Here is a 14,433-nt window from a genome sequence, read left to right on the forward strand (position 1 = left end):
GTTGATTTTACTTTAAATATACTTATTTAATGTTATTTTTATGTTATAACAGAGCAGGCTTAGAAAAGCTTACTCCCTTTCTAATGGTCTCATAGTGAGAGCGTTTTATTACTACGAATTTAGCGGAAAGTAATTTTAAAGAATTTTGGATGGCTAAAGAATAAATTTAAATTAACTAGTTAACATACTATCCTGTGAATGGTGCGCTTTGCGAGCTGATAGCAAGCTAAGAAGAGCATATTTTTCAAACTTCACAGTTGTCCGAGTAGAGCAACTGCAACAAAAAGTGCAGGTTACTTCCCTTACCTTCAGCTATTTTTATGTGAAGCTGCAGCAGTTAAGCAACGTGTGCTGTGGAGGTTCTAATCTGCCATCGCTATGAAAGGGGTGCACTGATTTTATGCTACAAACTGCATCTTTTGTAGACTATTCACCACCCTTTACAGGTCTGCCAAGCCCACTCTGCAATTGGTTGCCAGGCGCTGCAGATGTTGGAAAAGAGAAATTTCAATGAAAGGCCCTGATTCAGCAACCCAAGCAGCCTGCCTCCCCCAGCCAAAGTAATCAGATTGGCAGCTGAATCAAAGGGTACAGTGGGCCCTTTGTTTGGGAGCTCCAGAGGTTAGTAATTGACAGAAGGTCAACAAAGTTTTATGAAGAAAAGAACAGAATATTAGAGGGTATTAGGCTGAAGAGAGGGAGTTTGGGAATTTTATGTTATTGGAAGAAAGTTAGAACCTGAGTCAAAGGTTACAGCCGCAGGAAGCAAAGGTTGCATATTGCTGTTTAAATCTGAAAATAGTTTCTACTCCAGAAACAGGATTATTGATGAGTGGAAGGAATGGCTGAACAAAAATCTGCAGTTTCCCTAATTGTAGCTATGTGCAATTGTTAGTGTTGAAGGATTTATTTGTAAGCCTTGGGATTTAACATACAATAGTAGAAGGATGGTTGTTTTCCTCATAGAATCATGAGACTGGAAAAGATCTTAAGAGGTCCTGTATCACCCTGGGAGAAGAAGCATTAGCTGTTTCTGTGCAGTGTCATATGCAATAGATGCTTGCCTAATCTGCCACCCTGGAAAATTTCATTCACTGAGACCTGTGTGTTTGAAGAATGCTAGCTCTCAGTACATGGCTAATCTCCTTCAGACTAAGCAAGCACAGTAGTCATTCATTTTTTCTTTTTGTTGGTCATGTTTTGTAGACCATCCTCTTGGCACTAACTGTAGTATTTCAGTTTGACCCACATCCATCTTGACATGGAATACAGAACACTGGAGAAAGCACTTCAGGGCCTTACTAGCATTGAGCAGACTGGAAGGATTACTACTGTTTATGTGTCCCAGTATGATGTTTGCCTTGTTTGCAATAGCTTGAGATTGTTGACTTATGTTCAGTTCTAATCCATGTAAGCCAATTCAGTGTTGGCTTCTATGTTGGTTATTACTCATCTCTCTGCTTTATTGTAAATACTTAAAAATAACCTCTTTGTTCCATTATTTTTCCAGGAATTGAAGTTAAGCTGATGGGTCTGTAATTCTCTGGCACTCCTTTTTACCCTTTTTAATAAATAATAGGAACTATTTGTGCAATTTCCCATCTTTTAAGATCTCATCTGTGCTCTGCAAGAACTGAAAGACAGTTACTAACATTGCATGGCATTGCATCAGCCAGCCCTTAACTGCTCTAAATTAATCAGGCCCACTCTAGTTGAAAATACCTGACTTCGTTATTCTCTTCCTGTGTGAGGCTGAGGCCTTGGTTTGTCCCTGGTATCAATTACGGTAACTGCCTCCTTGTGACTGGCTTTTTGATGAAGATTAATGTATTGTTTTGATGTCTGCTTATGGCCATGAGCATTTTGAAATCTGTTTATTGCAATTACCTCTCAAGTAATGAATGATCTGTGAATTCATAACCATTTCAGAGGGAAAAATTTAGCTCTTTTATGATGAATGGTGTATGACCTGTGAGTTGGCATTGTGATCAGTTGGGCAATTTAGTTTTCAAATGTGTGAAAGGGCATTCCTGTCTCAATAATATAGGATGTTTGCTTGTGTATTTTGTTGGTCATTGGTGCCTAAAATGGAGCAGTGGGGCTACCTGCGCTGGACCTTGTCAGTAAACAAATCTTCCTTGTATTTCCAGGAGAAGGGAATTGACAAAAGAAGCAATAAATATTTATATTCAGTTTGGAAAAGGATTTTCTATACTGCTTGTTTTCTTGCTGTAGTTTGTTGTAGTAAGTCAAATGAACAGAATGTATTTTGTATATCAGAAATATGGAACACTGACTTTAAATATGGTTTCTCTTTCGGAGCTGGGATTTTCCTTAAATTGAAATAGTTTCCTTTATTGCCCTGAAAAGTTAAGAAATCCTTTTTGTGTGGGTGAGCAGTTTGAAAGAGGTATTATTTACAGCACCTGCATTTTACTTGACTGCGTGGTCACTGAAGAGAGTTTTCCTGGGGATCTGACATGTAGTACATCTGGCACATACGTTGTCCCATACTGGCAATTGGCATTCAGGCTGAGTTCTGGTTATGTTGGTCTTGTCTGCTCATGCAGTGTGCAAGGAGGACAGACACTGGTGATCTTTTTTACCTAACACTGTCAGTGCAAATGTAATTTGAAGAAGGGGGTGTTCAGAAATAAGCCGTGAGACATTTAATGTCTGAGCAGAGAACAAGTGAAAAACATGAAAGTAACCATACCAGAGCAGATGAGAGATCTGTGCAGCCCTGTGTCTTGGCTCTGATGGCAGCAAAAAGGAGATGTTGAAGTAAAAGTGTAAGAAGAGGTCTGGTCGTACATAGTACTAATTTATGCTCGCTATTTACCTAGCCTCCAGCCATTTTGAGCTGAGGGACTTCCTTGCCCACATAGGATTTCTATGAGTTACTCAGGTCTGAATGGATTTTTCTTCATGAACTTGCCTGGTCTCACCTGTAGCCCATGTGAATTCTGCGCACAGCCTAACTACAACTTGTTTGAGAAAACTTTACCTTGTTTTAGCTTTGTTTTGAAATTGCTTTGTGTTGTTTTTCGCTAATACTGCCATTTCTTTTACTGAGAGATTGGTCCATCCTCTCTAAGACTCTCATGACTGCATAGACCTCTACTGTCATAGACCTCAGCCATCCCCTTCCCAGACTGACAAATCCTAGCAGCTGTACAAAACCTGGTTTGTAACTAATTATCCTCACTGCCCTTCTCTGAAACTCTTCCCACTCTTCTGCATCCTTTTTGAGATGAGAGGACCTCAACAGCACACAATGTCCAATGTATGAGAGCAAGCCATAGATTTGCACAGCAGCATAATGATGCTTTCAGTTTTACTCTTTATTCCTTTCCTAGAAATACCCAATACTGGCTGGATTTTCTTTTCTTACTGCTTCTGAGAATTGAGCTCAATTTTGATGGAACTAACTATTCTGAGCCCAAGATCTTGGTCCTCAGTAATCGGTCAGTTCTGAACAAATCTTAATAAGAATAAGCTTTCCCCATGTGCACCTCTTTCCGTTTGTCTCCATTATTCTCAATCAGGTATGTCTTTACTCCAATTCCCTATCTGCTTCGCTTTCTGTAGTAGCCTTGAATAAGAGAGTTTGATAGCCTGTGTACCCTTTAGCCATTTGTTTTTTGTCTTCTCCGTTCCAGGAACATCTGGGCCACCCAAAGCCCTCTGCCAGGAACTCTTTAAAGATTGGACTGTACAAGCCTGTGCAGTTGTTTTCTGTACATACCTGCACAGCTGTCCAGCCTGCTGTGGGGATTTCTCGTACACCAATTTGAATATCTTCATTGAGATACTTTCCAGACACTGTGGTGATTGCTTTGTCTTCAGTTAGCTACATATTTATGTAGTAGCATGCTAGTTAGCATACTTCTTGCCAGTGTGAGTTGATAATATCACATGTAAGGTTCAAATATTGAACATTTGTATTTTTATCAGTTTTTAATAACAACTGTTTTGTGGGTTGCTGTTGTTCTGCCAGTTTTGTGTTTTGCAAGTGTACCTTTTTTCTTAGCATTGTATGACAATGCTTTATTTGTAATAGACATGAAAAAAGATGTGACTAGCTAATATCTTTGTTGCATCTAAAATCAGTTTAATGAACAATTACATCTTTTCTAGCAGTAGCTGCTTACTGATCAAGACTGACAGTGAAAGTTGGACACCTAAAATTACTTCATGGATTTTTCTCCCCTTCAGGCAGTGGAACAACTCATAAAAATGCTGCCAGGAGCAGATACAGAAAGTAGGAAGAAGAAAAGCAAAATGGGATATTCTTACTGAGATATTGAATAAACAAAGTGGGGAAAGGGGCGTAAGTTAAAAATCAGATGTCGACAGGAGCACAGTTGTGTAGAGGTCTTCAAACAAGAATAAGACCGCAGAGAGTTGGTGATGGCACATGATCAGGGTGCATCTGCACTACAGTGAAGAGAATTAAAGAAAAAATGACAAGAATTATTATCTGTTGAGGAAAACACCATGTTTTTACTCCTAGAAGGAAAAATGTACTAAGTTATTAATGTAAAATCAGAAAGCACTGAGAATAATATTCAACAGGAATACACAGCTTTTTCCTTGAAGTTCTTGACTGCAGGATTTTTTAAATTCCATTTAGCTCAAGAGGAAAAGGTTTTATTTCCTTGTAGTGACTTGTTGGTCATCTGATCCAGAAGCATTCGTGGTGTAAAAAGCTTAATATTTCATGATAATGACTTTTTGGTGTTTTAAGTTGCAGTACAGAAACTTTAGGGTTAAAGCTTGGAATTCGTAAGAAATGTGGTCAAAGTGGAATTTTGCAGATTACAGAAAATATACATGTTTCTTTCATAAAAGCAAGTTTTAAGTGATGGATTGGTTTTGTATTTATAATTTACAAAGCACCCACTTTGCCCAGTTACGGAGACTTTGCTGGTAGGTGTTGTCTATTGTCTTTTATTTTTCTCTGCTAAAGCACATCTGGAGATTAATGATTTTTCCAGACATAAACATATTAAGCACAAGAGCGAATCCCACAAAACTACTATTGAAACATTTTCAAATCAGCAAGTGCTTTTGTTTCTTTCTATCTTTGTTCTGAAAAGCTTTAAAAAATTAAGAGATATGGGTCTGGGAAGGAGGAAAGAGAGAGGAAGACATTTCTGTGCTCATTTATCTGAGATTCCAATGTTTTTTCCTGTTGTGAATCCCACTAAATGACTGAAGAAATGGAAACAACTATTTTAAAGTTGAACACGCGGTATTAAACCAAAAGTGCCACTCAGATCTTCGCCAGTTTGGAGTTTGGAGGTCCGAGTGTTAAGCAACCAGGTGTCCCTAAGAAGGGGCTTCTACAAATAATGTTTCATCCTGTGAATACTGGTAAATTATGATCACCAGAATAAGCCAAGTGCAGGTGCATGTGGACTAAAGGAACAGTTGCTTTTCCTACTCTTCCTTTTACTCCAGTGTCTCATCTTGGATTTCTCTTCCTTGTGGCCAGTAAATGTTGCTGTCCTGTTCCAAACATCTTATGCGACATAGAGGAGGTCAAACAGAAGCAAGGGAACAGAGGTGAACTTGCCTTGCTGCCCCTGGGTAAAAATGAGACATGATGTATCTCTGCTAAAATTTGACAGAAATATCCCTATCATGCATTCGTCAGTTTGCATTGAATCAAACAAATCAGCAAAACTTCTCTACAGTAAAAAGTCAGGCACTGAGTCTGCACCATGCCCTCAGGGGTGTGAAGACACACTGAGGCAGGATTTACAATGGCAATTTAAGATGCCACCACCTTGGCCACCCATTTCCATTTCTCCTTCCAGTCTGCAGATGAAGGCTATCTATCATTTCTGTTGGCCAGTGCTGCGAGTGGCAAAAGATGATGTCTGCCCAAGCCTTAGCTGTTCCAATTTGAAAGAGAGTGTCTTACCAGGGGTACAGCACTGTCTTCACCATCACTCTGATTGGGGTGTCTGGGAATGAGCACACAACTCAAGTACCATCAGTAGTACTGCCAGGCTAGGAACCTCAAGGAGTGGGAGATGAAGGGAGAGATGAAGTAGTGACAAGGTGGCAGTACTGTGACAAAATAAATGCTTTCAGACCCGGCCTGAGGCAGAGGATGTCTCCGATTTCTGTTTCACCTGGTAAACTTAAAGGCAAGTTAGCTAAATCTTCTGTTCTCAAATAATGGGTAAATGCATAAAGGAAAAATAAAAAATAATGACAGTCTCGATTCTCCTTTCATAATGTAGTGGAAGCTAGGGATGGGGTTACTTTTGTTTCATCACTGTGACTTGCAGTCAGAGTGGGGTTGTAGGGTTTAGTCTGAAGGAAAGGGAGTGGGGACAAAAGGAAGAGGGAGAGCCTTTTCCCTAGTTTCGTTTTACCCAAAATGTTACCATGTACACCCCTAACAAATCTACAACAAAACCCAGATCTTTCACTCTGGATCCTGATGACCTTATATTTGCATGCTCTCTTGGTGATACGCCCAAGTAATAAGGAATTTGGATGACCGAATGTAAATTAGGAAATAAAAAAATATAGGGGATGTCATTTGAGAAGTTGTTTTAGGAAAAGCACCCCTATAGCTTTATCTGATTTATGAGTTCAACTCTGTTCCTCACAGCATCATATATTCAAAAGAGGGAGTGGACAGGTGAACCCGTGTTTTATAACGGTCAGGGTTTTGTAAGACCTGCAAAAGCAAAGGAACATGGAAGTGTTGTCTGCTGTCTGCAGCAACTGCTGGCTAAACATGGTTACTATCTTGTTAGACACAAACAATGAGGGCATACAGAAAGATGTCCGTCTGTTTCATCACCCTTTGGAACACATGGCTAATGATAGTTTTATTTTAATTTCTGGGAGATATCTTTTAGGGACGTGGCTGAGAATAGGATAAGAAAGTCAGCATAGGTGATGAGTCTGACCTCCGGAAACAGAATCTGAATTACTGTAATATAACTTCAAAAGCAGATTTATGCCATTTTATAACTGAGATCGTCAATAAAGATCAGGTACTGCTCTAATTTGCTGGGCCAGCACTGCTTTCAGGAAATGTTTACGTTCTTTGTAAAACTGTGTGAATTTTATTCTGTAATAACTGGAAAGTAGTTTTTAATGCTGCCCGTATTTGCCAAGCACAAGGTAAGTGCACAAGGTAAATTATTGTAAAGTTTTCTAATCTGCGATGGATAAATCCTGGCCTTGTTAGTAGGCATTTCCTCTGTGCTACTCTGGAACCAGGGTCTGGACTGAATGAGTTTGCTGAACTCACTGTTGTAATGCTGTTTAAGAGAAAGATTAACTCAGAACCACAATTCAACAAAATCTTCTTTTTTTTCCCTAGGTGAAATGGAAATTCCAGATTCAAATGACCCTTTAGGTCATGCAGATGGACTTGAGAGACCAATTCCAACACCTAAAGGTAAAATTTATTGTAGTTACTTTTTCTTCTCTCTGCCCAAATGTAAGCATACTTTAAAAAGGACCAGCAAAATCCTGTTATTATATGTTCACTTGATTTACCTGTGAATACAAGTCTGTAAGAAAGACAGCGTTGTGTGACTTAATACTTCTGATTCTAAGCAGGGATAGCAAGGTTACAGGAGTCTATAAAAATTAATTTTTAAGCATGTTCAGTCCCCCCACACTGAGGGATTAGATGTTTGACCCAAACACAGAGGGCTATTATTACCTTCCTAGCATATTTTCTGTCACATTGGTGCCATGAAAATGATTTAATTTTGTACAGTGCCACACTTGGCATCTATAGGTAAATCTTAAGTATTGGTATCTCTAAATATCTTTGGTTTGAGATAATGAAGTCTAGCCCATGGCAACACAAGAATACTTACTTTTTAAGTAGCTCTGAGCATTAGTGATTTTTTTAAACTACAGACTGTAATGGCAGAATTTCTAGTAACTTGTTAGTTAGCGTAAATTTTTATGATACTTTATCACTTAAACTATAGATCCAAATGCTATTCTTGGATCTGAAAATGCACATAGTTACTGCAAATTAGGAAGCTGCACCAAATTGTAATTGGAATCACAAAGCAGGGCATTTTCAGTGGTCCACCTGAAGAAACATGTTTTCTCACTTGTAGTACTGACTTTTTGCCTTGTAAGGATGCACTACTGTAGTAAAGTCAACCTTTATGCTTAGAAAAAATGTCAGATCATCTTGTTAGCATGGAGAGCTCAGCCTGTTTTCTGCCTTATCATTAGCATTCTTAGCAAGATGAGCACATGTTGAAGCCTATGAAACTGTGGGGTGCTGGTCAGATGTTCTTTTTGGAGTTCCTTTTCAGAGGAACATAAATTTTGAGGGTACCTTGGAATATAGTCTCTGTTCTTATAGATATCCAATGTCATGTAATCCTTATTGTGCTTCACCTGAACGCTAGTTAGATTTCTTACCTTGACTATGCTTATTAGAAGCTTTTTTTCAGAATCCTCCATTAATTTCTATCCTTAATTGGATAAAAGAAGACGTGTTTATGTTTGCATATCTCTAACCACCTTCCTACTGATCATCACTGTGGGACTGTGTCCTTCCCATTTGGGAGGAAGACTTAGTGTGGTCCTCAACGCTTTTCCATTTTCTGAAGCTCCTAAATCATTTTAGAGGGTTAAACTTTGTCCTCCGTTATGGGAATAAATTTCAGTAACAGTCATTCCTGTCAGCAACACTGTATACTACAGTTGTTTTATCCACTCCACACTCAGGTACTCACTACTTTTGATGGGAAAGGGTCCATGTTTAATCTTTAACTGCATATGATAGGCTTGTTTACTTGGCAAGTTGGTCCCACTTTACTCTTTTGTTATGTCTGAGCTTTAAGGGTACAGACATAAAAGAAAATGTTTTTTCATGTGACATTACTTGGTTAAATTCTTACTGAGAAAAGAGTTGCAGTTATTTCCTTTTTTTGGAGGGCCACAGGCAATACCTGTCTAAGGAAGTAATTAATTACATCTCAAACATTTCTACATCATAAGGATATTGTATTTCCTTCAGAAAAAAAAAAAAAAGACCCTTGTTCTTATATGACTCATGAGTACAGGATCAGTTGTTAGCTTCCAGCATGCCTGGTCTGGAAATGGCCTCATTTTGCTCCCCTTTTATTTTTGTGGCTACAAAATTCTCCAAATAAGCAAAAATCCCTTGGTTGAAATTTTCTGTTTCTTTGGTTGGAATGTTAATCCATGTGTTTCTGTATCATAGTGAGATAGCAATTTTTGTTTAAAAAAAATCATTGGACAGTTCTACTTCAGACTTTGTGCATACCATTGAGACCATTAGAAAGAGTCCTTCAGCTTCTTCCGTCACATTGACCTTCTTTCCTTCCTTGAGAAATGTTTAGTTATTCTGATTTGTTTATGACTCCTATTTTTTTGTGATTGTAGAATAGACCCAAAACAGGCATGAAAATAATAGTAAATAGGCTTTATAACGCCCAAAGTTAAAGCCACTTTAGAAGTGCTAAGCGTATAGGTCACCCTCTCCTCTAAATCCTCCAGAAGTCCTGAAAAATGGTTCTGTCTCCAAAGAAGTAAACAGGTTAAGCAAGGTATTATTAATAATGTGCACTTCAAAAAAGTTGCAAGTCTCTTCCTCCAAGTGAAGCTAGCCTTCTGGTAGTTGACGCGATAGGCCTGTGACTCAGCTAGAGCTTTGAGGAGAATTTATCTTCCCCTGTTTCCTTTAAGTGAGCACCTGAACCACCAGAAGAGCACCGCCTCTGAGCAATGTTTCACTGAAAACCAGACCAGAACAGTGAGCATTTGCTGTGGAAGAACTTAGGTCTGCTTTGGAATAAAAATAAAAGGATTTGAACACAAATCTCCTCCCAGTCCAGTGTGTCTTTGCAAAGATGATCCTTTTCCCAATCTCGATTTCAACCGAGCATCTCTTGGTTGTTTTCTGTTTTGCAACAAACACTCTAACAAACTTCCTGGTTCCTAAAAAGTCTCTTTCCCCTGCTCAAGAGGTAGAACCATGTCAACTCCGTGCTCCTCTCTGGAAACATGCAGGCTCACTGCCTGCCTGGTCTTGTGCTGCTCTTTGCCCACCTTCCCACACTTGGACAGCTTTTCCTGCCAGTGACATTGGGGAAGGAGGTGATGCTGGGGAAGAAGCGAAGTTTCCTCTCTCTCTCACTGCAGCAAAGGGTCAGCCAGGACAAGGCCAACAGGGAGCTTTCCTTTCTGAAGCCCAGAGGAGAAAAAAAACATATCTGTTAATCACAAATAAATGCAAGGGTTGTGGCACAAGCTGAAAACAGGTTTTCCTTTGGTGATGAGCACTGTCGGTGCATCATCGCAGAGGGGCTCAGGGATCACAGTCTTGTACTCCTAAGCCTGAGGAGGGTATTAAAGGGTAAAATATGAACTCTTCATGCATAGATGAGCTGCCAGTAAAATCTTACATCATAAATAATGTCTGGTGGTGGGAATGTTAGAGCAATACACTTTAATAGTTAAAGAAATCCATGAGTAAGGGCAACCTGCAATAGCTGAGACACTGAGTGAGTTGAGTTGCTCCAGAACACATGATGCCTCCAGCCTCTGACCTTAACTGTGGCTTCTGCACAAGTCTGTCTGGGAACTTATTGTGGTTCAAGAGGTACCTATATGATAAAACCAAGCTATGACTGGGTTATCCTGGTTGCTTTGACTTGACATAAGGTAACCTGTCAGGAATCATATGTGTGTATTCTAAAAGTGGTGGCTTTTTATCTACATGACTGGTGACCCAAAGATCAGTCTGCATCCTAACTGCACTGTTGTGCCCCCCAAAGATCTGCTTCTAAGTGGACAGTAGCCTAGGACAGGTGGTACCTGCCTCTTCACAGTCTCAGTTGGGAGTTCAGAAAAGAAGAAAATAAAACCATTCCACCCTGTAGAATTGGGTTCCTGGGCTAGGCAAGATCTTCAGTCCTTCAAGTATGAGAAAATACTGCTCAAAAACAGGTTTCCTTCTGCTAATAAGACAGCTTAAGCCCACCGATTTAGGTGTGTGGGACAATGTGCACATTGTGGCAGTATTTCAATGCTAATTCCACTTCATTCCTGAATTGGCTATAATTTGTTCCAAAGTACATTTGAAATGTGTATGATCCACTGTATTTTACATGCTTCTAGCTGCATTTTTATACATTGAGATCACAAATAGTATGGAAGATGGGGTACAAATAATGGGATTAAATTAGGCTGTAAAGGTATCAATTCATCTGGAAACATTATGTGGCAGTATATAACAGTGTAGTTTCCTTAACTGATCATGTGTATTTTGGGAGAGCTGCCAAAATCCCGTCCATCTCCTAATGTGGCTCCAATATGTTGTAGATCACTGATCTTCATATTGTGGTTAAATAAAGCAGAGGGGTGAAGAACTGGAAAGAATACTTTGTATTTAGGAAAACGGTCTGTGCAGGAAATAATGAGTCGTAGACTTCTCTCTCCCCTCCTTTTTAGGATGGTGTTTCTCAGTGTATTTCCAGTCCTGATTTACTTGTGGAAAGAGTCACTTTACTGGACTCCCACCAGCCGCTAAGGCGTGATGGTGTCATCCACGTCCCCTAAACTCTTGTACTTACAGGACTGTTGCTATACACACCTCTAAAAAGAAATGCTTTGAATTTCAGCAACTTTCGTGTTTGTTTTCTCTTACGGTAGTGTTTAGTTCGTTTATAAGCTCAGAATACCCTGCAACTCTTTGGTGTTCTTCATAGATTACCTGTCAATTCTGTGAACGCTTTGTACTTACTGCTGTATTCATTACACAGTAAATTTGGGAACAATGTTGTCTTCCTCAAGTCATTCCTCATTAATAATCAGTCATTCCATAAGCTGAAGTATGCTTCCTAGGTGAAAAATTATGTCTTATTAAAGGAAATTATGAATTTGCTTCTAATGGAAATACCATTAGATTAATTACTCAAAATGTTTTCCCAAAAAATCTTTTGTATTGGATATAAGATTATATTAGTCTTGAAATGCCGTCACAGAAGGTAGTCATTTGAAAGAGTTGTAGTGAGAGAGACCATGTCCTTTATTTATATCTAACAAAGTGAACAAAGAGTTATTTGAAGACACAAATGAAAAAGGATGGTGAGGGAGAAAAAAAGAAAAAGCAAGGGGCTGAGGGAAAAAAATCCGACATCATTGCTTTTTAAACAAATCATAATATACATATTTTTAGTGGTTTTGAACATTAGAAAGTTTTATGCCATGAATCTGAAAATGCTCTAAATTGTATGCAGTTACACAGACAAAAATAATTTTCTTTTTTTTTAAGCAGCTGATTTTAAATTTTGATTATCTAAAGCATACGCTGCTGTAAGTTGTGATGTGTTCTGTAATACCAAATAGATGGGTTTATGGGCTTTTTGGACTGTTGGATCTAAAGTTATTTAAATACATATATATGTCTTATTGAGAAATATGTATTCTCAAAATTGATAAAACATATATGTAATTATTACTACTTGTTCTGAAGAGATTGTTCTATCTTCAGATATCTAGCAATTTATGACTCAAATTTTCCTTTCTTTTTCTCAGAAATTGGACATTCAGTGTTTGTTTGCCTTGTGCAATGCAGAAAGAAAAGGGAATCCACTGTTCCACAAACATGGATGATTATATCATATCACCATTATCTCAGGAACACACAAAGATATAAAACTCAGTATAGCGTCATACATACTACGACTTAGTCCGCTTGTCAATTTGGGAAGTCACTTAAACTCCCCTTGCTTTAATTTCCGCATTTGGAAAATAAGGTTGATGATATCTTCCCATCTCATGAGACTTCAACATTCATAAATGATTTAGAAGTTCTGAGATAAAAAGAGTTGCAAATTTTTTATAATTACTATTCACGGAGGCCATTACAAAGCTGGTTTGAAAATTATGAATACATAATTATTTCTAAAATCACATAGGAAAAAAGGAGCAACAACAACAAAAAGTGACTAGAAACCAAAACTTGAAAACAGCTAAGCCATAATTAACTTTTGATCTAAAGTAACTAAAGAGGTTTAAAATATTTTTTTAGAATGAACTTTAAAATCACAGCTAAGATCTTGAAATAACAGAAGCAGAGCAATCATTTTGTGTTGTGTTTATGCCAAGCATAGCACATATGGTTTGAGCCAATAACTTGGACATCTAAGTGCCACAATAATATAAATAAAACTAAGAAATATAATAAGCATGTGAGGTCTCTGTGATAGTTGCACCCTTTATGTATTTAGCTTAGAATCTATCCTTGTGCATATCTTGACAATGACTTGACACGTGGGAAAAGTTTATTTTTATATTCTTGCCAAAACACGCAAAATAGATGTCATCTTAATTTTGATTTGCTGTGGGATTCTATTTGATATATTTATATCAGATTTATTCCATTTAAAAATATGAAGTACTGGCAACCTAACAAAGGCATTTCAAAATATGGAAGAGTTTTGCCAGAATTCATGTCAGTCATTTCCCTAAACTACTTTATTCATGGGGTACATAGAGTATGATAGTATAACATGATATATAGATTAAGTTGCATTATCCTCTCATAGCTTCTTGAGAGAACAGTTTTTACTCTGTTCAAACAAAATAAATCTTAGTATTGGTTGTACACTATGTTAGAAACCATAATAAAAGAGAAATTTAATTTAGAGCATCTTTGCCTACAGCAAATGCAGAAATATCCACCAGATAGCTTTTGCCTTTGAAGTACTTTAAGCCAAGCCAAAGACCACTGAAGGCAAAGGAAACGTTTTCCTTCATTTCAACAACCCTTGGAACCAAGCCAGAGCATAGAAAATATAACAATAGTATTAGTATAACAATAGTATTTGTATAACACAGAAAATCGCTGGCCATTATACTCAGATTTTTGAAAAATTCTATTTGGTGTCCCTGTACCAAATGAAATATAATTGTTTATAATATGACATTTACAAGTTTAGTAATGCTGTTTATGCATAGCAAGCCCAAAATATTTTATAGGGAGTATTTATTCTGTTCAAGTTTTAAAAAATTCTAGATGACTGATGCATAACACAAAATATAGGACACAAGCTAAACACAAGTTCTAGTGCCTTCACATTTCATTTTCCTCCATACCTGTCCAAATGAATATTTATTAAGAGAGAAAGAGAACTACATTGGAAAAAATATTGCTTTGTACATTGTTGAGGTCCCAGTTTATCGTGGGAAACAGTTTGTTTTTTCCCCAAACCATTGCATCAAACTGGCATCCACACAGTGTTTGCGGTGTGACGTACTGCTGATTATCACCACAGAAATTAAATAAGAAAAACATTCTTAAGAATATGGTTGGTTAAATTTTCCACTTTGAAAGATTTGCAATTATGGGTTATCTAAAGTAGACACCAAATAACAGAGCAGCCCAACAAA

General features: G+C 37.9%; 1 protein-coding gene across 1 annotated transcript in view; it reads left to right on the forward strand.

Annotated features, from left to right (window-relative positions):
* Positions 1 to 14,433, forward strand: part of ROR2 (ROR family WNT receptor 2) — a 156,861-nt gene that overhangs the window by 99,865 nt on the left and 42,563 nt on the right. The window contains exon 2 of the mRNA XM_087742483.1: positions 7,358 to 7,435. Within this exon, the coding sequence (XP_087598609.1) occupies positions 7,358 to 7,435 (78 nt within the window). The remainder of the gene's footprint in view (positions 1 to 7,357; positions 7,436 to 14,433) is intronic.

Source organism: Nipponia nippon, unplaced genomic scaffold (genome assembly GCF_047370975.1).
Source record: "Nipponia nippon isolate SJK-2023a ecotype South Korea unplaced genomic scaffold, ASM4737097v1 scaffold_8, whole genome shotgun sequence".
NCBI classification, from domain to species: domain Eukaryota; kingdom Metazoa; phylum Chordata; class Aves; order Pelecaniformes; family Threskiornithidae; genus Nipponia; species Nipponia nippon.